We start from the raw sequence: 20,942 nt of genomic DNA, 5'->3' as shown, positions 1-20,942 counted from the left end.
CCTGGAGATGGTTCACACAAAGATCTCTGTCTGAGCGGCTCGTTACCAGCACACACATTCGTCTAGCAATGCAATAGAAAAGCGAGCATCCATGAGAGCCAGGCTACCCGGATGGAGTCTACGAGAACGGCCAATGTCTACGATCACGCTGCATGAGCAGAAGGCTGCGCTCCGGAAGCGAATTGGGGATGAGCTCAAGAAGCTCAGTCCACACGAGATAGAACGACAATGTAGGCTTCTTCCTCGATTCCAGTGCTCTGAGCTGAATGGATGTAGCGACTGCGGTCACCAATCATGTTTTGCAGACACCAGCTTATCGCAATGCAAAAGCTGTAGCGATATTTCTATCCATGCCCGGAAAAGAGATTTCCACGCGAGATATCGTCTTGCATTCACTGGATTGTGGCAAGGCTGTTTTCGTGCCGTATCTGCACCCAGGAAAAGAACCAAAGTCCAGGGTCATGGACATGCTGCAGTTGCAAGACAAGCATGATTTTGAGAATTTAAAGCCAGACAACTGGGGGATTCCGTCTCTCTCAAGAGACTCCGAGGGTCTGCGTAGGAATGCCTTAGGCGGACTTGGAATCTCGAACAAACACGATCAGAAAGTGTTTCCAGTGCTTGATCTCATATTCGTGCCGGGTGTGGCCTTCGATCTGTCTCATCGACGTCTGGGCCATGGCAAAGGTTTCTATGACCGCTATCTCGAAAAGTATAAGACCGCGCTCGATTCAAGCCAAGCTGCACAACGAATGCCGTACCTTGGTAAGATCCTCTCATGTCATCAACGACTGCAAGCTGAGGTCCATGCTTAGTTGGTCTTGCCCTTGCTCAGCAGAATCTGCCGGCGCAAGAGGTAATCCCCGTAGATCAAAGCGACTGGTTGGTTGACGAGGTTATCACAGCTGAGAAAATAAAGGTGGCATAACCACAATTGCCCACTGCTGCAAACCCTCTGTAATATCTCCTGAAGGTCCCAAGACTCTAAATGTCCAGGAAGGCGTAGGATTTCATGGCACAAAACAAGACCTCTTCTCAGTCCAGTGATTGTATAAGGGAGACGTTGTCTCCTTTCAGTAGAATTTGGCCTAGGCAACCTTTAGCAAGGCATCTCAACAATAGTCAACTTTCTCATACCAAGCTGCCTCCTCTTCTCGGGGGTATCTTTTGTGGCCAATTGTACCTCGACAGCATCGTCAACTACAAGGTTCATGAACTCATCGAAGCCCTGCGCGTTCATTAGCTAGACTTCCCAAACAATCAAAAGGCCACTGACTCGGATTTTTCCTTCGATGCGCGTGCGCAAGTTTTCATAGAGCCATATTGAGACAGTAGAGCGCTTTTGTAGCAGACTGAAAATGAAATGAATCGGTGCAAGGAGTGTTTTGCGCCCGCCGCCGCCGCGACCTGTCATTGTAGCTAGCGATTTGGAGGAGTTGAGGGATCTAGACTCAAGAAGACTGAGGAGTTGTCGCCAGTATGGAGGCTTTCGGTCAGGTAGGAAAGTCTCAGGTCGCAGAACGCGGATTGTTCACTTAGTGGCAGAATGCGGCGGACTTTTCAGAAATGCGGAGGAACACCAGTGCAAAGGCAGCGTGGGAAAGTTTTGGCGCTACTGCACAGCAAAGACAACATCGAGCCCACTGAAGTCATCTGTATCTGCATCTACAGCAAACAATTCATTTCACATCAAGTCCTCTATCCTGCGCACACAATTTATTTTGTTTTCCCACTCTCCTCGCTCCTTCTGTGTCTTTGTCAAGTCTTTCCTTCAATCCGTCCTGCCGACTTATGCTATAATCTCCCCGGACCGCCACCTCTAGCAGACTGCTCGGCCATTACCGCACCCCTCTCATCCCACTCAGTCACAATGGCGTCAAAGTCAGCCAGTGCGAGTGGTTTCGCTCCGGTCCTATCCGCCTTGACGACTATGCAGAGCAATGTTTCAGGAAAAGAAAAGACAGAGGCACATGAGTTCCTCGAAAAGTTCCAGAAATCGGTGAGTATAGGAAGAAATTCACTCTAAACACATACTAAGCGGGCTTTAGTCGGAAGCCTGGAATACCACGCATGCAATCCTCCAGGATTCGTCGATACCTGTAGAGGCCAGACTTTTTGCTGCGACAACCCTGAAGGGCAAGGTAATAGATGCACAGCGGGACAAGGTCAATTCACTAACGGTTCCAGATCATTTACGATCTTCATCAGCTACCCGCAGAGGCACTTATTCCACTTCGAGACTCGCTCTTGTCCCTCCTCCAACACTATCTCGCTGGACCGAGACCGATTCGGACGCAGCTGTGCATATGTCTTGCGAGTTTAGCAATCCAGCTGACTACGTGGAAAGACGTTTTGAGTACGGTGGGGTCGGCGGTGGGCAATAGTAGTGATGGCGGAGATTGTCTACTCGACTTCTTGCGAATCCTACCTGAAGAGGTCACAGAAGGCCGCAAAATCAACCTTTCAGTATGTTCGACCAAGCAACATTTGTTCGGCTTTGCAGCAACATCATCCTGGCCTCCGATCACAGTCTAATCCAGCATTGCAATATAGGAAGAGGAACTCGCCGAGAGAACAAAGGAACTCCTTGAGGACAACTCCGCCCAGGTCTTGAATCTCTTGGTTTCCTACGCCCAGTCATCAAGTACGTGGACATTGAGCGTATATGCTTCGAGGCTGCTTCGAGGCTGCTAACTTCTGCGCAGGTCAGGCGGCGCACAATCCGCGACTGTATTCTTGTATCGCCTCCTGGCTGCGGGAAATCCCTACGATCGATGTGGTAAACTCCCCGTTACTAAATGAGATAATTGACGCCATAAACGACAATGACTCCTTTGACGCAGCAGTTGATTGTCTGTGCACGATGTTCAGAGATACAAGGGACGTCGATGAGTCACTGAGTGTTATAAAGATTCTCTATCCGCGAGTAATCCAGCTACGGCCAATGATACAGCAAAGTGCTGCTACCGAAGATAACGATCTGATGAAGGGAGTCACACGAATCTTTGCAGAGGCTGGAGAAGCGTGGGTTGTCCTCATCGCACGCATGCCAACAGAGTTCCGGGACCTCGTCGAGTGCGTCCTAGAGTGCTGCATGCGCGACAAAGATCGCGAAGCCATCTCCGTCACATTCGTGTTTTGGTACGAATTGAAACAATGCTTGACTCTCGAGAAGTACATCTCTGCTAGAGCTTCTCTTGCAGACCTGTATTCCAAGCTGGTGGATGTCATGATCAAGCACCTCGAATTCCCGACTCCAGAAGGCGGTGACGAGAAAGACCTTTTCGACGGAGACCGAGAGCAAGAAGATAAATTCCGGGGTTTCAGACATAGCATGGGCGACGTCCTAAAAGATTGTTGCGAGGTGATCGGCGTTACGCAGTGTCTTGGCAAGGCATTCGCCTTGATACAGGCATGGGGTCAACAATATGGCTCCCAGGTTTCGGGAACCAATGTCCCTCATTGGCAAGAGCTAGAAGCACCTCTTTTCAGTCTTCGAGCCATGGGCCGTATGGTCAGTCCCGAAGAAGAGACTGTCCTTCCTAACGTCATTCCACTCCTGACGACTGTGCCCGACCATGAGAAATTGAAGTTCCAGGCCATCATGGCCCTGGCTCGCTATACAGAATGGACATCACAGCATCCAGAAACGCTTGAGGCACAGTTGAACTATGTTATATCTGGATTCAACCACACTTCAATCGAAGTTGTGCAAGCTGCAGCTCTTGCTTTCAGATTTCTCGGTACAGATTGCCAGAAATTGCTCGGTGACCATATCCCACAGCTGCACCACTTTTATGAAAGTGTCATCGACAAGCTCAAACCATCAAGTCAAGAAGAGGTCACCGAAGGAGTCGCGGCAGTGGTGGCTGTTCAACCTGTCAATAAGGTCTACGAGACTCTGAAGATGTTCTGTGACCCAGTGATGAGCAGAGTTGTCTCACTAGCACAACAGGCTCAGGATGAGAATGGTGAGAAGACAGTTGCTGACTACCTAGGACTTATGACGATTTTCTTCGACTGGGTCCAGCCATATGTCTCGCCCAATGAGCCCAACCCGGCAGTCAAATATTGTCAAGAAATTTTGCCAGCTTTGTCAGGCATTGCTAAGCACTTCACACGATCAATACCGATTTTGGAACGGGTATGTAAATGTTGGCGGGTAATGGTGATATCTTACCGGACTGCGACGGCTCCTCTTCTCCCTGCACTTGCTAGCAGCATTGCTGAAGGATTTGAGGCATCCCGACAAGGGTGCTTCTTATGGGCTACTGATGCGGTTATTCGAGAATTTTCTTACGGCGCCGAGTTTGTCGACGAGGCAACCAGTGACAATGTTTTCAGATTTTTCGCACAACAAGCAACGGTCTTCTTCAAAATCCTGACCGAGTTACAACCCGTGGAATTGCCCGATGTCATCGAGGACTTCTTCCGTCTTGCATCGGACGCCGTCAGATTCTATCCAAACAAGACTATCACCTCAAATTTGTCACTTCCCATGGTTCAGGCCTCTCTTACGGCTCTGACATTGCAGTCGATGCAGCCTATCCAAGCGGCACTACATTTCCTAAGGGATTTCCTGGATTTTGGATTCGACAAACCGCCTATCTCAAATTTCAACGGCCCTGATGGCGAACCGACAGCTGGTACGCCTCCGGAGGTGCGGGCAGCGGTGAAAGAGGTGCTCAACGCTACTGGTCAGCAGCTAGTCCATCGAGTTTTGACAGGCATGATGTTCAGCTTTCCCGAGGATTGCTTCCCCGATGCTTCGGGTGTATTACTATCTTTATTTAACCTGGCACCAGAAAGTGCAGCTCAATGGGTCCAGGGAACATTGCAGCTCCTACCGGCGGGAACGCTGAAGCCCGCCGAAGCCAATAAGCTCATGAAGGGCATCAGTGACAAGCTCCTGCAGAACGAGCCGAGGAAAGTTCGCATACTATTGCAGGACTTCACCAATTCATACCGTCGGAGGAACGTGGCCCCACGAGAAGGGCTTGGAAGGCTGGAGGCGACAAGATTTAGATTTAGCGGCTGAACGTGAAGATGGCATCGGGCGTTAAGAGCTGCATCGGGACCATGGCTTCAGCTCCTTCACCCGTCTAACCGCTTTGATTGCCCTGCAAATGTGACCTCTGGAGACTTCATGCAGTCAAGCAAATACGGCAATTTATGTTTCAGAGCTTACGGACCTGATCATCTGACATTTACGCCTTTGCAACTGAGTTCCTCCTCCGATTCAGCAGCTGCGATTCAGCAGCCACACAACACTCCGTAGCCAGCATCGAGATTTCTAGCCAAGTACACCAAATATTTCGCCAATGGCAGCGATTCTTGGGAAAGATAACGGACTGTATCCCGTGCGCCGGGTTCAACCATGGCCATTTACTTTACCATTGCCCGTCCTCGCCCGCTTTGCACTGATACAGATATGCACCCCTACCTACCTACTCACCTACTCGGCGCAGGAACTTGGAGTTCGAGGCGCCCGGCCGAAGTCTTTGTCCGCGCGACAGTGCAAGGTCTGTACGACCGGAACATTTAGCGACCATAATATATCAGTATGGCGACGAGCAATGACAGAAACGGGAGAGGAGGAGGACCTCATCTCAATCCACGTGCTACTGTAGATGATGAAGAGACGACGGTTATGCGCTTCTTGGGTTTTTAGAGGAAGATTTTGAAGGGCAATTCCATTATTTTTACCCATAGAGTCCGGCATGACCACATGCATTTACACAACTCTGCAGAGCCAGGTAGAAAGATCGCAGGAGGCTCTTCTGTTCAAAACACTGAGTGAATATTCACATGTATCGAAACGGCGCTGGGTTTCTTCTCGCCCGTTTCTTTTCTAACTAGATATTTCGAAACTCCATGACAACAATAACATCGTTACGATCATCATCATCAACAACCACAACAAATGCATCCTGCCTGGATGTTCAGAATACGAGATTTTATAGACACAAATACTCTTTTGGTGGGCTGTAGCCTTCTTTCTCCATGGTGTGAAGCATTCATCATTCTAAACGCAGAGAGTGGTTCATTTGCTCTCTCGTTTCCGACACAGGCCCAGCACGACGCTGATGTCGTCTAGTTTCCCTCCCTCGGCAGCGATGCCTTCGTCAAAGGCGCGTTCCATGTACGGCGACTCTGCGTTGGGGTCCTGGGCGACGTCGAGCGCGGCGTTCATGAGCGTCCGCGCCACATAGACGATGCCGTCCTTGGCCTCGTCGACGCCGGATTCCCATTTTTGGACGCACGTGCAGATGGTCTCGGCGATCTCGTGTTCCCACAGGTTGTCCGTCACACCGTCCGAGAGCACGGCGACGACGTCCCCGGGTGACACCTCGACCGTGTCACATACGCCGTTGGCCAGCGGGGTGTCGGGCGAGTTTGTGCCCAGTTGGCGGGGGCAGTCGAACCAGTGCCATTGCTCGGTGGAGCGGTAGACGATGGTCTTGGAAAAGTCGACTTCTTCGGCAGCAGAGGCGCCAGAGCTAGATTTGGACTTGGCGGTTGTGCCGTTGCCACCACCGGGAGAGGAAGAGTCGGGAGTACCTGTTGAAGAAGAAGATGATGATGATTGTGGCGGCGGCGGACGCAGGATGAGAACTTTACAGTCTCCCAATGTCGTGGCGAGGATCACGGGCACGGGAGGCGTGGCCGACGTGTGGTGTAAGAGGGCAGAGGACGCCGTGGTCGTGCCGAGGATGTCGTTCTCGCCTGGTTTGTCTTTACCTTTGTCTTTGTCCTTGTCGTTGTCCGCATCGCCGTCTTTCGCTTTTATGGCTTTCTGTTTGGCCTCGGGGGATGAGGAAGATGAAGATGAGGGATCGTCTTCTTCGTCCTTCAACGTGCCCTTTGTGGCTGCCTTGGTCTGTTCGTACGCATCCTGCAGATTCTGGATCGGATTCAAATCGTCCAATGTGACTTGGCCGTTCTTTGCAGCGAACGACTTTTCCACCTCGACGGCCCAGAAGTGTGCGATCAGCCGAGACCACAAGGCGGCATGACCCCGATCTTTCACCGCCCACGCGCCCACGCCGTCGTCTACGGCGATGAAGTTGGCGTCGCCTATGATGATGGCGTCGTCGCCATTGGTGATGCCGCGGACAAGTTGGCCGTTGACGTAGGGGCGACGACCGCGAGGTGAGTTGTGCGTGGTCAGGGGATCAGAGAAGGAGCCTGACGGCGCCGAAACGAATGGGGGTGGGAACGGGCGAGACGGTCGTTTGGCAAATATCGAATAGCCCGTTTCGAGGTAGAAGGGGGAAGTCGAGGGCTGCGTCTGGGCATGCTCGTCTGGGGGGGATGTCGTCCTGCCTTCAGAAATCAGGAACCGGCCAGGATGAATCCGCGAAGTACTAAAGGCCCGATCCGGGGCATGCTGTTCGGCGAGGAGGAGACGGTATCGTGATCTCGGTGCTGTTGAGCATTCCGGGAGGCGGAGGAGGCGGAGGAGGCGAGGAGGACATGTGCGTGTCAGAGCATGCCGGGTCGATCTGGCGGTTTGGGTGAGCATGGAATGGCTGGAGGCCAGTACGCTCTCATAATGAGATGCGCCTTGCCCTTGGTGGTGGCCTCGAAGGAAGTTTAGAGGATAGAGGTCGAAGGAGGTGTAGGTCGGTTGGTGACAAACCAACAAGGTACGGCACTTAAAGGCTGATTAGGTATTTGGATCGGAAAGCGGAGCATGAGATACGACGGTATATGCTCGGTAAGGAGGTACTTTCGTATCTTAGGTTTATTGGGAACGGAAGAGGATTATTATCGTCCCTACAAAAAGTGTACTACAGCCGCAGGCTCCACGGCTCGCTAGGTGCCTATTGTGTTCCACTACCTAGAGCCCAGAGGTAGTTAGATCCCCCGTAGGTGGTAAGCCTAAGGCTCACTACGCCTCACTGACTACCTAACTAGCATACTCGAGAAAGAAATACCTAATTGCCAATTACGGTCTGATGCCAGAGGGTGAGCGAAAGCCACTTTAACCTGAGCTTTAACTGAGCCTTTGGCTGAGCATCACTGAGCGCTTCCTGAGAACACTCGCGCAATATACTCCGTACCGGGTGCCCAATCAGGGCCCCTACAATCGGCTAAACCTGCCTCTCGACTAGGCATCTGTTTCAAACGAGGTATATGTCTATCCCTAGCAGTGATGATGCTCAGACGTTCCAGCTCAGAAAACGAGATGGACGACAGCTTCAATGCTCTTTCTGCCGCTGTCGAGAAAGTAAGTGGATGGACATCCCCACGAATAGTCACCTCACTTCTGGTATTGTCCGTGGTCACTCACATTGTTTACTCCAATCTCGGCAAAATTGTGGAATATCGTGTGAGACCAAAAATCTTGATGAATGCCGAGTATACCACATGCGCTGATGAACGAGCAGGCGGACATCGCTGTTGGGCAGCGTTACAACTGTCAGCGCCCCCCCGAATTGCCAACGAGATGGCCTCTCGGAATTGATCGGATCAAGGAACTTTGGGATTCTAATGCTGAAGGCCGCCTCCTGGCATTTCTGTGCTCAATTGCAAAGAATTATGAACCTCATAATATGCTTTCGCAGTATCTGCTCTTTGGACCACGGGCCTTCCATATTCTGAATCCCAAAAATCTCGAAGTCGTTCTTTCAATTAACTTCTCTGGTAAACTGTCCCATTAAATTGTCGATGAGTACACCACTACTAGCCCTTAACTAACACTTGCAAAGATTATGGGTTCGGTGTTCGTCCAGCGATCTTCGCTCCGCTTCTCGGCCGGGGTATCTTCACCCAAGAAGGCGCAGCCTGGAAGCATTCTAGAGAGCTTTTGCGAAAACAATTTATCCGTGCGCAGTATCAAAACCTCCATCAGTTTTGCGAGCATGTCGACAATCTTTTGGCCCATGTGCCTGAGTCTGGAGTCGTGGACCTACAACCTCTCTTCTTCAGCCTAACTCTGGATACCACAACTGCGTTATTGCTAGGACGATCAGTTTACAGCTTAAGAGCAAGCATTGACCAGGACGCAGAAAACAAAGAGTTCTCAGAGAGCTTCAATATTGCCCAAGAAGGGTTGGCAAAGAGATTTCGAATTGCGCCCTGGCACTTTCTATACAATCCCCCTCGCTTTCGACGTGCCTGCAGGAATGTCCATCGTTATGTCGAACGATATATCGAGGAAAGAAAGCTATTGAACGGCAAGGCGACCTTGGAAGATGATTCTTACGGCTTTATTGATCAAGTATCAAAGGAGTCTGAAAATATGAACGCGCTTCGGGATCAACTACTTAACGTTCTCTTAGCTGGGAGAGACACTACAGCTTGCTGTCTTTCGTGGACATTGTAAGTTTACCTAAATTATTTTGCTGCGCACACTGTAATTAACTTCGTCTCCTCTTCTAGCCGTCTCCTTGTCCGGCATCCTTCAGTTATGGACCGACTTCGGCGCGAAGTCACTTCGATTCTGGGGGAATCGATCCATCCGACACGGAAGCAGATCCGAAGGATGCCTTACCTTGGCTGCGTCATAAAAGAAAGTCGGTGCTCTGAAACCAATTGACATCAGGATTTTGCTTATACGGGAGTCTCCAGGCTTACGAATTTACCCACCAGTCCCTCTAAACAATCGAGAGGCCACTAAAACCACCTTTCTACCCACAGGAGGCGGATCAGATGGCCAACATCCAATCTTGGTCAGAAAGGGAGAGCTGGTTGTATTTTCCCAATATGTCAATTCACGGGTAAATAGCATCTATGGCCAAGATGCAGAGAGGTTTCGGCCAGAGAGATGGGAAGGGAAGGAGCTTGCGAACATTGGATGGGCTTATTTCCCGTTCAATGGTGGGCCGCGGCAGTGCCTTGGTGAAGATTTTGCCCTCATGGAAGTTTCCTACACAGTCGTGAGGCTTCTTCAGGCATGTTCGGAAATTGCCCTACCTGATAACGAGGTCAACGAACCTCCGGGGACTGAGAGACAGACACTTACTCTGGTGCTGTCGAGTGCCGACGGCTGCAGGGTCCAGTTGGTGCGACGCCAGTTGAATCAAAAAACGACGGTCGAACATTGTGTATGAATATTGATTAGGTTGGCAATGGCAACAGCCTTATCTACGCATCAAATCTTCGGGATCCAAGAACTGAATCGACCGCAAAATGAAACACCAGAGATAGAGTACGTCAGCTCCCAAATAGGCCATTTGCAATTTCACATTTGACCCTTCCCGGCTGACATTTAGTACCTTAATAGCATCGTCGCCGTGCATGGCCTCAACAGCGACGCAATCAAGACGTGGACCTGCGAGCCTTCCACGAAAGGAAGCGAGAGAGTCTGCTGGCTAGATCACCAGGATCTTCTTCAAAGATATGTCAAGCGCGCAAGAGTCTTGACATGGGGATAGAATGCGAACATCTTATCCTTGAAAGGCAAGACAGGTTCAGATCGCAACCTCCAGTATGCCCAACCACTAGTACAGCAACTGTACGAAGATCGAGAGGTAAGCATGTCATTGTTTTACAGTTTGCTCGCTGTGCACATACCAATTACTTACCATTGTGTCGCAGCTTGAAGGTGCAATTGACAGGCCCATCATGTTCTTATGCCACTCGTTAGGAGGCATTATTGTCAAAAGAGTGCGTTGGCCTGAGCAAAGCGGCCAGCGCTCAGCCACACTGGAAGATATATTATTAGCGAGACTACCCAGGGATTTATACTCAACTAGGCATTCATTGCATTGAACTCATTGCGCTTGTGCTACAGGAATTAGACGCCTCATATCACCCCCATTACAGACAAGGAGAGGGCGAGAGCAAATACGCGCACAACCCTTCCCCGAAGCCAAACCCTTCCAGGTGATGCCATGTCGAGGCAGTCATTCAACACTCGGCCCGCGGGACAGATACATACCTACCAGGGCATTGTTCTATACCGAAGCCGCTGAAAGTTAAATCATGGCGATACAGTTTGTACTCGCTCGTCAAAGTCGATTCGCCTTCCTCCTCATCCAACTGACATGGCCCTGCGGATTCTTTTCCAGTTCCTTCCACACAGCGACGTCCTTGTGCGAAGGGCCAAACTTCAACGCAGCCGACTGGGCCGCCAATTTGGCATACTTCTTCGCGCCCCTGACACTGCCGACGGCATTGTAAGTGAGGGCGGCGTATCCGTACGCCGTGTCCAGAAACCCCTCGAGGCCCTGCTGCTTGTACAGGCGGATCAATTCTTCTGCCTTCTTCACGCTGGCCGTCGACTCGGGTGTCCAGTTGCCCAGACTCGACTGCAGCGCGTCGATCTGGTGCAGTGCGTGATCGGATGCCTCGCCACTCTGGCATCGCGAACAGTCGCACGTAAAATGGAAGTGGTCTTTCAAGTACCTCTGGCGTGTCTCGTGGAACCGCAATGGCGGGGCATACGACACGGTGATCTCCTCGTCCGGCGCGATGTCTCTTGACGCATGGACGAAGTGCGTCAACAAACCGGGCTCGAGGAAGTATTGGGCGCTACGATGCAAACGCATTAGCACTCATTGTGAAGCAACACCAATGGGGTACCAAACTCCCCCCGCCGAAACAAGGGAGAAAAACGTACTTCGGACCACAAGCATGATTCAACCTGCTCGTTTCCGGGAAGACTGCGATATGCATCACTCCGCCGACCTGCATCTCGAAACCATTCGCCTTGATCACATCCTGCACTTCGTACCCTTCCTCGTTCCAGATGGTGGCCAGGCTGAAGAAATGCTCCCGGCTGGCCTCAGGCAGTTGACTGATGCCGATCTTCACCCACTTTTCGCGCTCGTCGACCGTAAGTTCGCCCTCCATGTACACGAGGATGTACGGCGTGTAAGCCTTGATGCGGTCACCACGGTGAAGTTCGTGCTTGGCCAGCACACCTTTGCCTTTGCCCGGTAGGTCTGTGACGTACCACGGTCGAGCCTCCTCTCCACGGGGGTCGTTGATTCCGTGCTCAGCCAGGACGTTGTCGTCGTGGAAGGGCAGCTGAGCAGCAAAGGACTCAGAGATGCTCGGCGTGGTGAAAATGGAGATGCCTCGACCGTTGGCGAACGTGGCGTTTGTGTACACGCACAGCGGGCCGCCTAGCGCTTCGAAATGCTCGGTGCATATCGGAGCGTACGACCACGGGTGGAACGATTCTGTTGTCGCTGATGTAGTGATACTTTCGTTCTGCTCTTGCGCAAAAGAGGAAGAAAGAAGATAGAACAGGGGTAATATCGACAAGACCAGCTCGGGTGTCATTATGGCGACCAGCGAAGACGAAATACTCAATTAAAAAGGCAGCATCAGAACAGCGACAATAGAACGAAACTGCAAAAGAAAATCAGACACCTCGGAAGGCAAGACGGACAACAAAGGACGAAGCCATGGGAAATGGTGTTTGCTCATGAAGTCTATGCGAAGTATGCTTTTTGAAACACTATCTGGGGTTGGGCGTTTCAGAAACCTTAGCCCCTTTCGACCTCAGTGTCAGCCGCGTAGCACCATGAGACTTTCGTCGAGAATCCCAGAATCCTACTGCGGCATGCGGAATTGTAACTTTTCTCAATGGATATGATACATTGTGTAGTTGTGCACTCATTGTGGTCACGGCGGACTTCGAGTCCAGCATTGACCAATAAGTGTGCCCCATTCAGTGTGCAGGATAAAGAGGCGTCCGAATTCGCCGGTTCCCTCCTAATGCGGCCCTTATGACTTCATGAGACAAACTGGTTTATGGTGCAGCTCGTGGACTTTTATTCATGGAAAACCAATCACACGAAATGTATCCGTGGAAACCTTAGCCAGCTCCCCAAGTCGTCATGAGGAGGACGGATGGGACAGATTCCTCGGTCATATCACGATTTGCACATCTTTCGTCTTCAACTCTGCACCAGAGCTGTCCTGCTGTTACTGAGTAGATGGCGGACCAACCGTCGGCGGGTGAGCTTCACGATTCAGCAAGCTCGTTGAGCCACTGAAGCCCACACTCGGGAGAATCCACGTGTACCCGAAACACATGTACACTTCTCAGCTTCTTCTGGTAAATGGTGTACATAGTCCTCGAGTCTCGCCCCATTTTCATGTCATAACTTTTAGTTGATGAAGTTGACACAGAAGGCATGTAGGATCAAGCTGCCGAACACAAAATCTGCAAAGGCTCTCTCGGTGCTGACCTTCCCATCTTCGACCGACTCTCCACTGAGTGCGTCTACCGTCTTGGATGTGGTCCTTTTGGCGGTTGTGGATGCGCCGGCGGGTGGTCGTTCGGATGTTTGCATTCGCAGAGAAGCTGTCAGGACAAACTGACCAACTGCAGCGCAAAACCCGGAGAGGAAGGCATTAAAGGGCTAAGGATAGAATTAGCATTGGTCCAACTGGCGGCCATGGAACACTCTTACATAGTTGCCAGCCAAGACGCAGTAGACGAACTGTATACCCCCGACCACCACGAGCCATGCCATAAAAGCATCGAGTAGCATCGTCCGCGAAGGGGTGTCCTGAAGATACCGGTTCCATACATGTACAATGATCTCTTGCGGAGAAGATCGGGGTGAGAGTGAGGTCGCAGTCAGAGGTTTGGACGGGGTCACTGAAGGTGTTGAAATGGAACCAGATGCGGTTCGGGCTGCAGGAAGGGGTTTGGCTGCACCGACGGGTGTGCTGGTTTTGGAGGCCGCTGAATGAGCAGCAGGTTTCTTCGCCATTGTGAGGTGTTTCTTCGGCGGTACCAAAGAGGTCTACGTTGCTGTGAGGTCTCGTAGAATGTATGCTCGGAGGTTGCACGTACCAGTTTTACGGAGTTACGGACTCTACTGTCAATTGCGCATGAAGCAACGTGTTGCCAGGGTCAGTCCTATTTGGGAAAGTAGCTGACGCCGCCCTGTGCTCTCCCGAAGGTCGCATGTCAGAGCCTTGCACTCCGTGGTCGAAGCCTCGTAGCCGGGGCTCGGATTGCATCATCGGTGATCGCCTTGACACTAGGGGGGGTCCTCGTACGTCTGCGGCCGACTCTCTTACAGTACTGGTACCTTCTGCGACCATCGAAGCCCACAACCGTCCTACTGACTACAATAACACCACGACTCTACCACAGTCAGGATATATAGTCACAATGGTCCGTATATGCCATCTCAGCCGTCTGTTCCCGCACAATTGTCCCTTAGTCACTCACTACGTTCTATTGTAGGCCTCGGAAACACCAGCGTATATCATCTCCGCACTCACCTCGATCGGTGGAGTGACAGGCTACGTCCGCACAGGATCAGTACCTAGCATCGCAGCCGGACTTACTGTAGGAGCTTTGGTATGTGTGATCTCCTCCTGCTTCCCTACCTAGTACTCGTTCACCAGCATCTCTTCTAACGCGTTACACGTTCACAACAGTACGGCCTTGGAGGCTACCGCATCTCGAAACGCCAACCATACGGCGTCGAACTGGCACTTCTCGCATCCGTCATCCTGGCTGGCAGTAGTATCCCTCGCGCGATCAAGACGGGTAAACCTCTCCCCGCGGGTCTGAGTGTGCTTGCTGCCACCGGCCTCTTCATCTACGGCAAGGCCTTCCTGGGCAAATAAGAGCTTGGATCGACCCCGGATACAAAAAAGCAAAAGAAAAGGAATGTAAAGTTACCATTGAATCTCAATTCATTTCTCATTTCGCACAAACTTGAAGGGTATCTTGTCATACTTGATTTTCTTCATTCCCGTGAAAAGAAACCTTTAAGGCCCAACTCACAATCGCTTTCGCTTTCGCATCCGCAACGCCAAGTATGCACATCGCAGTGTACAACCCAAAGGATCTCTTTCGCCAATATGGACATACATGTCACTCATGCCTCCGACGTCTCAACGGTCTTCCCGTCGGGTTCTTCATGTCCTTCCTGGTCCTTTTTCCCGCCATGCTTCCTCCTCCGCCTCTTAGTCTGGCCTCCTCCTTCTTCATGGCCATCGTTTCCTGACCGCTCCAATGTTGTCTTGGTTTTCTTCTTTTTCACACTCAGTGGGTTTGGACCCTTGGCTCTCTTCGCGCCTCGAGACTTCACGCCCGCACTTTCATTCTCCAGCTGCTGCGCGAGCTCATCCAACTCATCCTCGCTGTCCTCCCCGCCACCGCGCTTTCTCTTCCTGTCTAGACCAACAAGGCCCTCTGCAAACTTCTCTTTCTCCCCTCGTCGTTTCACCCCCTCGCTCGTCCCGCTCAGCTCTTCGAGGATCATCACGCTCCGCTTCACGTACACGATGGGCACGCCGGGGATCATGCGCGCGCGCTCCCGGACGTCTATGAAGCCCTTTCTTCGCCGGTCCTTGTCGTCCACGTCCGCGGTCGCAAGGATGTAATGCTGCTTGTTCTTGGGTTGCTCATTGCCGTGCGGCTGCCCCGCGAGTAAGTCTAGCAGACACCGTGCCTCGTCGACCTCCCCGAGGTCTTCGCCCTCGTTGTTCTTGTGTTTGCAGTACCGCAAGGGGACCTCGGTAGGCGGAGGGAGGAAATCGGGTCTCTTTTGCCGGGAGCCTTCGGGTCGGGTGCGTTCAAAGTCGGCCATGATCTTCGCGAGCGTACAGCGTGTAATGAAGAGTTTGCTCTCGCCGTGGAGGGTGTTGTTCAGGTACTTTTGTAGAGGCATGTGGAAAGTGTGGCATGTGCGAAGGAAGTTCGAGTCGAGGAGGACCTGGTAGGGCTCGCGGAACGAAAATGTCATGGCGTAGTTGGACATTATCTTGCGATATTTCTTGCTCCGTTTGGCACGCATCTTGGCTGCTGTTTCGAGGAGGTGTTCGAGAAAAGTCTACCTGTGTATTCTGCCTTAAGGATTTTCAGGTGTCTCGTAGAAATTTAGGTGCCGTCGGAAGAACGACGGCGGAGAGTTCGACGATGAAACTGCGCCTCAGAGATGAGTGGCGGATGTGCGACCCTTTAAGGAAGACAGGATCGAGGAATTCTCTGATGAAGTCTCCAGTAGCAAAATCAAAAAGAAAACAAGAATCGAGGCTGCGTTGTTTGTGCTGTTCAGGACGGCTGTTGAGGGTTCGTCTCGTTGTCGGGAAAAAATGGTTCAGATTTCTTACTCCAATTCTTTTGATGCGGGGATCTTCAGCCTGGCGAGCTTCGTGGGCCACGCAAGATGTGCCTACCAATTTACGGAGAGATCTGTAAGTAGCTACTTAGGTATATGCAAGGTGCGCAAAATTACTCTAGTACTCGAAGTCGGGACCGTGTTCGTAGCAGAGCAGCCAGTTCAAGGAGAACAGCTATGGCGGGATAATATTCATTCTGAGAACGTTCATCCTAGAATCTTGTGTGCCTTTGCGGTGTTTGCAGATTTCGTCCTTTCTATTCTAGATGTTCTCCCGCCGTCATATCATTCACCAACTTTTGAGAAACACATTTTCGCTTGAACGCAACAGAGATTGCCGTGTAAGAAAAGTCTCATCATGGTCGTAAACGTCTCCTCTTCCACCAAGGGTCGAGGTGATTCGATATCAAGACATGGCACTCATTCATCGTCAGACTCCATATCATCGTCGTCCTCTTCCTCGTTCGCGTCTTCATCCGTGGATTCCACGTCCATTCCTGCATCAGACTCCGAGTCCGTATCCTCAGCCTCTTCGCCTGGAATACCCTCCCATTCAACGTAGTCACCTTCGATCCAATGTTTGCTGATGGGCAGGTGGTAGGGGTCGTAGGGGAAATATCCCTCAAGCATGCCATTATCTCCAACCCAACTCAAATCACGGTCCGGATTACTGATACTCAAATCTGAGATGCCGCGCCAATACCCTGTGACACGGACTTGCTTGTTTTCTTCAAGCTTCGGGTAAAGGTAGAACAATCGCAGAGCAGTAGTGAGCTTCGCGAATTGCTCAACGATGACCGGTGTGCATACCCGCAAAGGGTTCAAAGGTGAATCCATGGCTGCTCGGAGAGCTTCCCGCAGAGACTCGGGAAACTGATATGTCTCGACTTCATCCTCGTCGTTATCATAGTCCGAATCGTAATCAGAGCTAGATGAAGCAACGTCGCGCCATCTGAAGCAAAAGATGTATAAGATTGCTTGGAAGGCTGCGTAAAAGTCGCCAAACCGCTTAAGATCGGGTCCGCGGCAAGTGGGCTCGTAGGCTCTGCGTAAGACAGTCAAGTGGTCACACAACAATTCTAGACAGTCCTGAACTACTTGAGGAGACACATGTCTGCCGCGCCCGACGAAGCCAGAGAAGTAAGCCGCCGCACTATGTCGAAGGAGATGAGGTTGCTTCTTATCGACAAGTATAGCAACACATGAAGTGACGAATCGGTCAACCACAATCGGATCAGATTGAGCAAAGTGGAAAATGAGGAATTGGGGATGACGGGCGCGGTAGGTCGGTAGGATATGGGTGTGGAATTGCGAGATGAGCTGCTCCAAGGCTGTGTCGCGCGTCTGGAGAGTAGTGGAGGTCGTTAGTTTGGCGTAATACTGGAACAAGATGTCCATGATCAGATCGACCTGTTTGATGTCCTCCTTCAGCTTCTGCCTGCGAGCAGTAGCCGAGTCCACACCTTCATCTTCATCCATGTCCGATTCGTCATCGGTAGTACTGACATCGTCGTTTTCGTCGTCAAGACCGCCTTTGAGCATGTCTTGAGTTGCACCAGGCACAAGTACCTGGGATGAGGACATGTGACTGAGGAGCTCGTCTTCTGCATCATCATCCTCCTCTTCATCAAGGTCAACTTGGACCGCAACATCAAGCTTGATAAGCTCCCTCATGACGCTAGTCAGAATATCGGAGGTCAGCTCTGGCACGTAGTGGATCATCGCCATGAAGTTTCTAATGTAAGTCATTCGTTCCTCCGCCTTCTGAAAGTCAAACTCGAGCCTGGAGGAGACTCGATCAGCCAACGCTGCAGGCGCGGTGGGTACGTTGCGCGTGATGTGTTGAAGGGCTTGCAACACTCTCCGGTGGATGGTAGGCTGTCTCACAGGCTTCGCTGACCCAATTCTTCTTGTCTTTTGAGGCCCCAGCAGATCCACAAGAACGGACATGATTTTGTGCTGGTATCCTCGCTGCGCCGCAGCCAGATTATTCAGGAACCTGACAAACAGAGCATAGTAGGAATCCTCTCTACCAATCCATTCACTGTACAGGATGGCGTTGACCAATTGATTGCAGTCCTTTGTGAGTCCTGTCACATTGGCAAGAGTCGCTTGGAGGTGGATTCGGAGGACTTTTGTTGATGGTGCATTTGGCTTCTCAATGCTGGTGCTGAAGAGGGTCTGCAGGCGATCGTATTCCTCGTTGTGACCGATACGATGCCTCTCGATGGCCGCTCGTACTGTCTCTTTCACCAGGGCAGGATCGAGATCTTCTTCGTCATCCGCAGACACGATTTCGACATCAGAATCAAAGGTGACTTTGGAGCGCTTGGAGGGGCTGGAGGGCCGGTCCATGAAACTGGTCTCGTCGATGGAGCGCTTCAAGTTCGGTCTTCGCTGTATGGTTTGAGGCTGTGATCTGAGGGGTTTGGATGATGGAAGAGTAGGAGTTGCGATACTAGTCGGCAGGACAGGCCGACGAGACGGCGGGGCTAACATGACCGCAGCCGTAGAGAGGCTCTCTGGCTCATGGGATAATGGAGATGATGTCGATACGTTCAAGAAACGAGAAAAGACAGCAAACTCGCTTGTCAAGCATGAGGGAGAAGGCGACAAAACAAAAGCCTCTGGTAAAACTGAGGTATTGTCGCTGCCACCACTGTCCACGCTGCAAAATAATATTTGCAAAAATGTTTCGGGCACTCCACTGTGGGCAGAAACGCTATACCACATTAGACTTAGTGCAGAGACTGTCATTTCACCTATTGACAAGCAATCCACCACGACAAGCGTGACAATGGCAGCGGAGGCGGGAGTTAATTCAGAGCGTCAGACAATGCTATTGTTCCATGGTATAAATTCGGTATCTGCTCTTGTGTTTGTTCAGAGCCATTCATGAATGGGAAGAACAATCCTGAACTATAATAGCCACATGAAGCGCAGAAAAGTACCTGCAGCTACATAGATGCTTCTCTCTCAAAGGTAAGCCCTCTGGCTCTTCTCTTCAGTGCCTTTAATCCTGTCAAAATCAAAGGCCTTGTCTCCATGGACGGCGATCCGATGCCCAAGTGCCCGTCTAATGATCCAGTCTTTACTGTTAATCTCCTCCTCGACTTCGTCTTTGTCGAGCGGCGGGATCAATTCGCTGGTGTCGAGTCTCTTCAACATAACGTCATCCTCTGGCCGGTTAAAGTATACGAGTGAGTATCTCGTGTAGTTTGCTTGGTCACCCGGAGGCGAGACGACACGGTGTATATTTGATCTCAGGAGACCGTTCGTGAATTTCACCATCGCATCCCCTAGATTGATGATCGCGTGGTTGGGTAGAGGTTTTACATAGCACCACTGGGCATCTCGACCTGGCGGCAGGACTTGGAGACCTCCAAGTCGGTTGAAAAGCACCGTCACACTACCAAAGTCAGTGTGTTCCCCCAATGCTGTCCTTTTGTCATCCATCGGTTGCGGGGGTGCTTTGATGAATCGAATTTGATCTCCTGAATGGCCTTCAAGGCGATGCATATCTTGCAAAGTACCCGGTGGCAAGCGCAGGTGATCGTTGAGCAGGGTCAGCACCAACGTTACGATACCATGAGCCGATGTGATGAATGATTGCATCAAGTGACGCTTCGAGTTCAGAACTTCAGGAGCAGGCCAAGGGTCAGAAAGGCCGAGCATGTCATCTTTGGATACCTAAGGAACTTTAGTTCATGTCAGAAGGCGCACACCGGCATCCTTACATTGTAGAACTCATTGCGGTCTAGATTGCCCTTCCTATCCACCACATTCGCACCGAAGCCTTTATAGCCAAAGTAGCTATTCTTATGCATAAAATCGTACTTCTTCTTTTCATCAAGTGGGAGATCAAATAGTTGCTCGCCAACCTCGAAAAGTAGATCTGCCTCGGCAAGGAGGGAGTCCCCAGGGCCAGAGAGGTCCAAATAGAAAAACCCCAAGTCTTCGCAGGCCCTTGCGAATCGGTTTATCTCATCAGGATCACGCTCGATCAGTTTAGCAAGTGACAAACGAAGAAGAGGTGCAGTCGGCACGTCGTTCGGAAACAGTGGAGCATCATGGAAGGTCTGAGTGGGAGCACTCAATGCTTCTGGTATGGATTCGGTCGCCATATTGACGTGTTGAGCTGCAGCCAGAATATCTAGACTGTTGCTAGCAGAATGAGTTGATAGTCGAGACCATCGATCCAATATATAGGAGACAGCATGAGGACCTAGACCGAGGCTCCAATGTCCGTTTTTGCCGCACAATCTCCACCCCTTCCCCTCGCTCGTAGCACCGCAGTTGGGTACGGAGAATGACGAAGCCTTTTGTGTATGCGGAGAACCTCGCGAGGCTTCCCGTTTTGTACGAAAGACTAGTACGGAGTACACCTTCAGTCAATGCCCGGCAGCGTAGTTACATGAGCGCACCCTACGAATCCACATGCTCGATCGGTGTATTGCGTCGGCGACACATAACGCGGATCGGCATTCTCTAGGTTATAGCCGAAGAAGCCCTCATACCGAGTGCAGCGATGATGTCAGCGTCCAGATGCCCTTGAAGTGGTATAAACACGATTTGGTGAACAAAAACTCATCCCATAATCCCCCAGGGATTATGGGATTAAAAAACCAGGAGACCTGATTTTTCAAGGAGCAACACGGATGGGACACTTGCCCCATTGTTGACCAAAATTTGAAAGACATAATACCATTAAGAGTAACATTTTCTGTAACTGCTTATGCGGATTTTTGAGGTTGATCGCATTAAAAGATGTGAAGATATTGTTTCTGTGCTCGACAGTATCTTTCTCGGCGCATTCTACGGTCAAACCTATAGACTTCAGGATGCATTCAGCCCTCTACGCACAGTCTGTACCCTCTATTCAGCCTCTGA

The 20,942-nt window shown here is 51.2% G+C and overlaps 11 protein-coding genes across 11 annotated transcripts; 4 read left to right on the top strand and 7 right to left on the bottom strand.

Moving 5' to 3' along the window:
- Nucleotides 1-91: 91 nt before the first annotated feature.
- On the top strand, nt 92-928 carry PV08_08877 (5-formyltetrahydrofolate cyclo-ligase; the record flags this gene model as incomplete). Its single annotated transcript, XM_016383199.1, has 3 exons — nt 92-230; nt 277-765; nt 816-928. 3 exons carry the CDS (start codon nt 92-94, stop codon nt 926-928), a joined length of 741 nt encoding a protein of 246 aa, XP_016233902.1.
- Nucleotides 929-1,035: 107 nt separating this feature from the next.
- Nucleotides 1,036-1,414, bottom strand: PV08_08876 (uncharacterized protein; the record flags this gene model as incomplete). Its single annotated transcript, XM_016383198.1, has 3 exons — nt 1,036-1,088; nt 1,138-1,228; nt 1,277-1,414. 3 exons carry the CDS (start codon nt 1,412-1,414, stop codon nt 1,036-1,038), a joined length of 282 nt encoding a protein of 93 aa, XP_016233901.1.
- A 456-nt stretch (nt 1,415-1,870) lies between these two features.
- PV08_08875 (uncharacterized protein) lies at nt 1,871-5,038 on the top strand (the record flags this gene model as incomplete). Its single annotated transcript, XM_016383197.1, has 5 exons — nt 1,871-1,999; nt 2,049-2,141; nt 2,188-2,466; nt 2,554-2,644; nt 2,706-5,038. The coding sequence occupies 5 exons, from the start codon at nt 1,871-1,873 to the stop codon at nt 5,036-5,038; spliced, it is 2,925 nt and encodes a 974-aa protein (XP_016233900.1).
- A 1,005-nt stretch (nt 5,039-6,043) lies between these two features.
- PV08_08874 (uncharacterized protein) lies at nt 6,044-7,525 on the bottom strand (the record flags this gene model as incomplete). The annotated part of the gene is made up of 1 exon (XM_016383196.1): nt 6,044-7,525. One exon carries the CDS (start codon nt 7,523-7,525, stop codon nt 6,044-6,046), a length of 1,482 nt encoding a protein of 493 aa, XP_016233899.1.
- Nucleotides 7,526-8,357: 832 nt separating this feature from the next.
- PV08_08873 (uncharacterized protein) lies at nt 8,358-10,058 on the top strand (the record flags this gene model as incomplete). Its single annotated transcript, XM_016383195.1, has 3 exons — nt 8,358-8,649; nt 8,715-9,327; nt 9,734-10,058. The coding sequence occupies 3 exons, from the start codon at nt 8,358-8,360 to the stop codon at nt 10,056-10,058; spliced, it is 1,230 nt and encodes a 409-aa protein (XP_016233898.1).
- A 900-nt stretch (nt 10,059-10,958) lies between these two features.
- PV08_08872 (uncharacterized protein) lies at nt 10,959-12,237 on the bottom strand (the record flags this gene model as incomplete). Its single annotated transcript, XM_016383194.1, has 2 exons — nt 10,959-11,481; nt 11,570-12,237. The coding sequence occupies 2 exons, from the start codon at nt 12,235-12,237 to the stop codon at nt 10,959-10,961; spliced, it is 1,191 nt and encodes a 396-aa protein (XP_016233897.1).
- Nucleotides 12,238-13,070: 833 nt separating this feature from the next.
- PV08_08871 (uncharacterized protein) lies at nt 13,071-13,682 on the bottom strand (the record flags this gene model as incomplete). Its single annotated transcript, XM_016383193.1, has 2 exons — nt 13,071-13,325; nt 13,377-13,682. The coding sequence occupies 2 exons, from the start codon at nt 13,680-13,682 to the stop codon at nt 13,071-13,073; spliced, it is 561 nt and encodes a 186-aa protein (XP_016233896.1).
- A 407-nt stretch (nt 13,683-14,089) lies between these two features.
- On the top strand, nt 14,090-14,553 carry PV08_08870 (uncharacterized protein; the record flags this gene model as incomplete). Its single annotated transcript, XM_016383192.1, has 3 exons — nt 14,090-14,092; nt 14,165-14,281; nt 14,362-14,553. The coding sequence occupies 3 exons, from the start codon at nt 14,090-14,092 to the stop codon at nt 14,551-14,553; spliced, it is 312 nt and encodes a 103-aa protein (XP_016233895.1).
- Nucleotides 14,554-14,807: 254 nt separating this feature from the next.
- Nucleotides 14,808-15,728, bottom strand: PV08_08869 (uncharacterized protein; the record flags this gene model as incomplete). The annotated part of the gene is made up of 1 exon (XM_016383191.1): nt 14,808-15,728. One exon carries the CDS (start codon nt 15,726-15,728, stop codon nt 14,808-14,810), a length of 921 nt encoding a protein of 306 aa, XP_016233894.1.
- A 744-nt stretch (nt 15,729-16,472) lies between these two features.
- PV08_08868 (uncharacterized protein) lies at nt 16,473-18,551 on the bottom strand (the record flags this gene model as incomplete). The annotated part of the gene is made up of 1 exon (XM_016383190.1): nt 16,473-18,551. One exon carries the CDS (start codon nt 18,549-18,551, stop codon nt 16,473-16,475), a length of 2,079 nt encoding a protein of 692 aa, XP_016233893.1.
- Nucleotides 18,552-19,028: 477 nt separating this feature from the next.
- Nucleotides 19,029-20,176, bottom strand: PV08_08867 (uncharacterized protein; the record flags this gene model as incomplete). Its single annotated transcript, XM_016383189.1, has 2 exons — nt 19,029-19,742; nt 19,790-20,176. 2 exons carry the CDS (start codon nt 20,174-20,176, stop codon nt 19,029-19,031), a joined length of 1,101 nt encoding a protein of 366 aa, XP_016233892.1.
- Between the last annotated feature and the right edge of the window lie 766 nt (nt 20,177-20,942).

Source organism: Exophiala spinifera (assembly GCF_000836115.1).
Source record: "Exophiala spinifera strain CBS 89968 unplaced genomic scaffold supercont1.6, whole genome shotgun sequence".
NCBI lineage: Eukaryota > Fungi > Ascomycota > Eurotiomycetes > Chaetothyriales > Herpotrichiellaceae > Exophiala > Exophiala spinifera.
The sequence above is the reverse complement of the archived record's forward strand: the minus strand, read 5'-3'. Positions and strand labels throughout refer to the sequence as shown.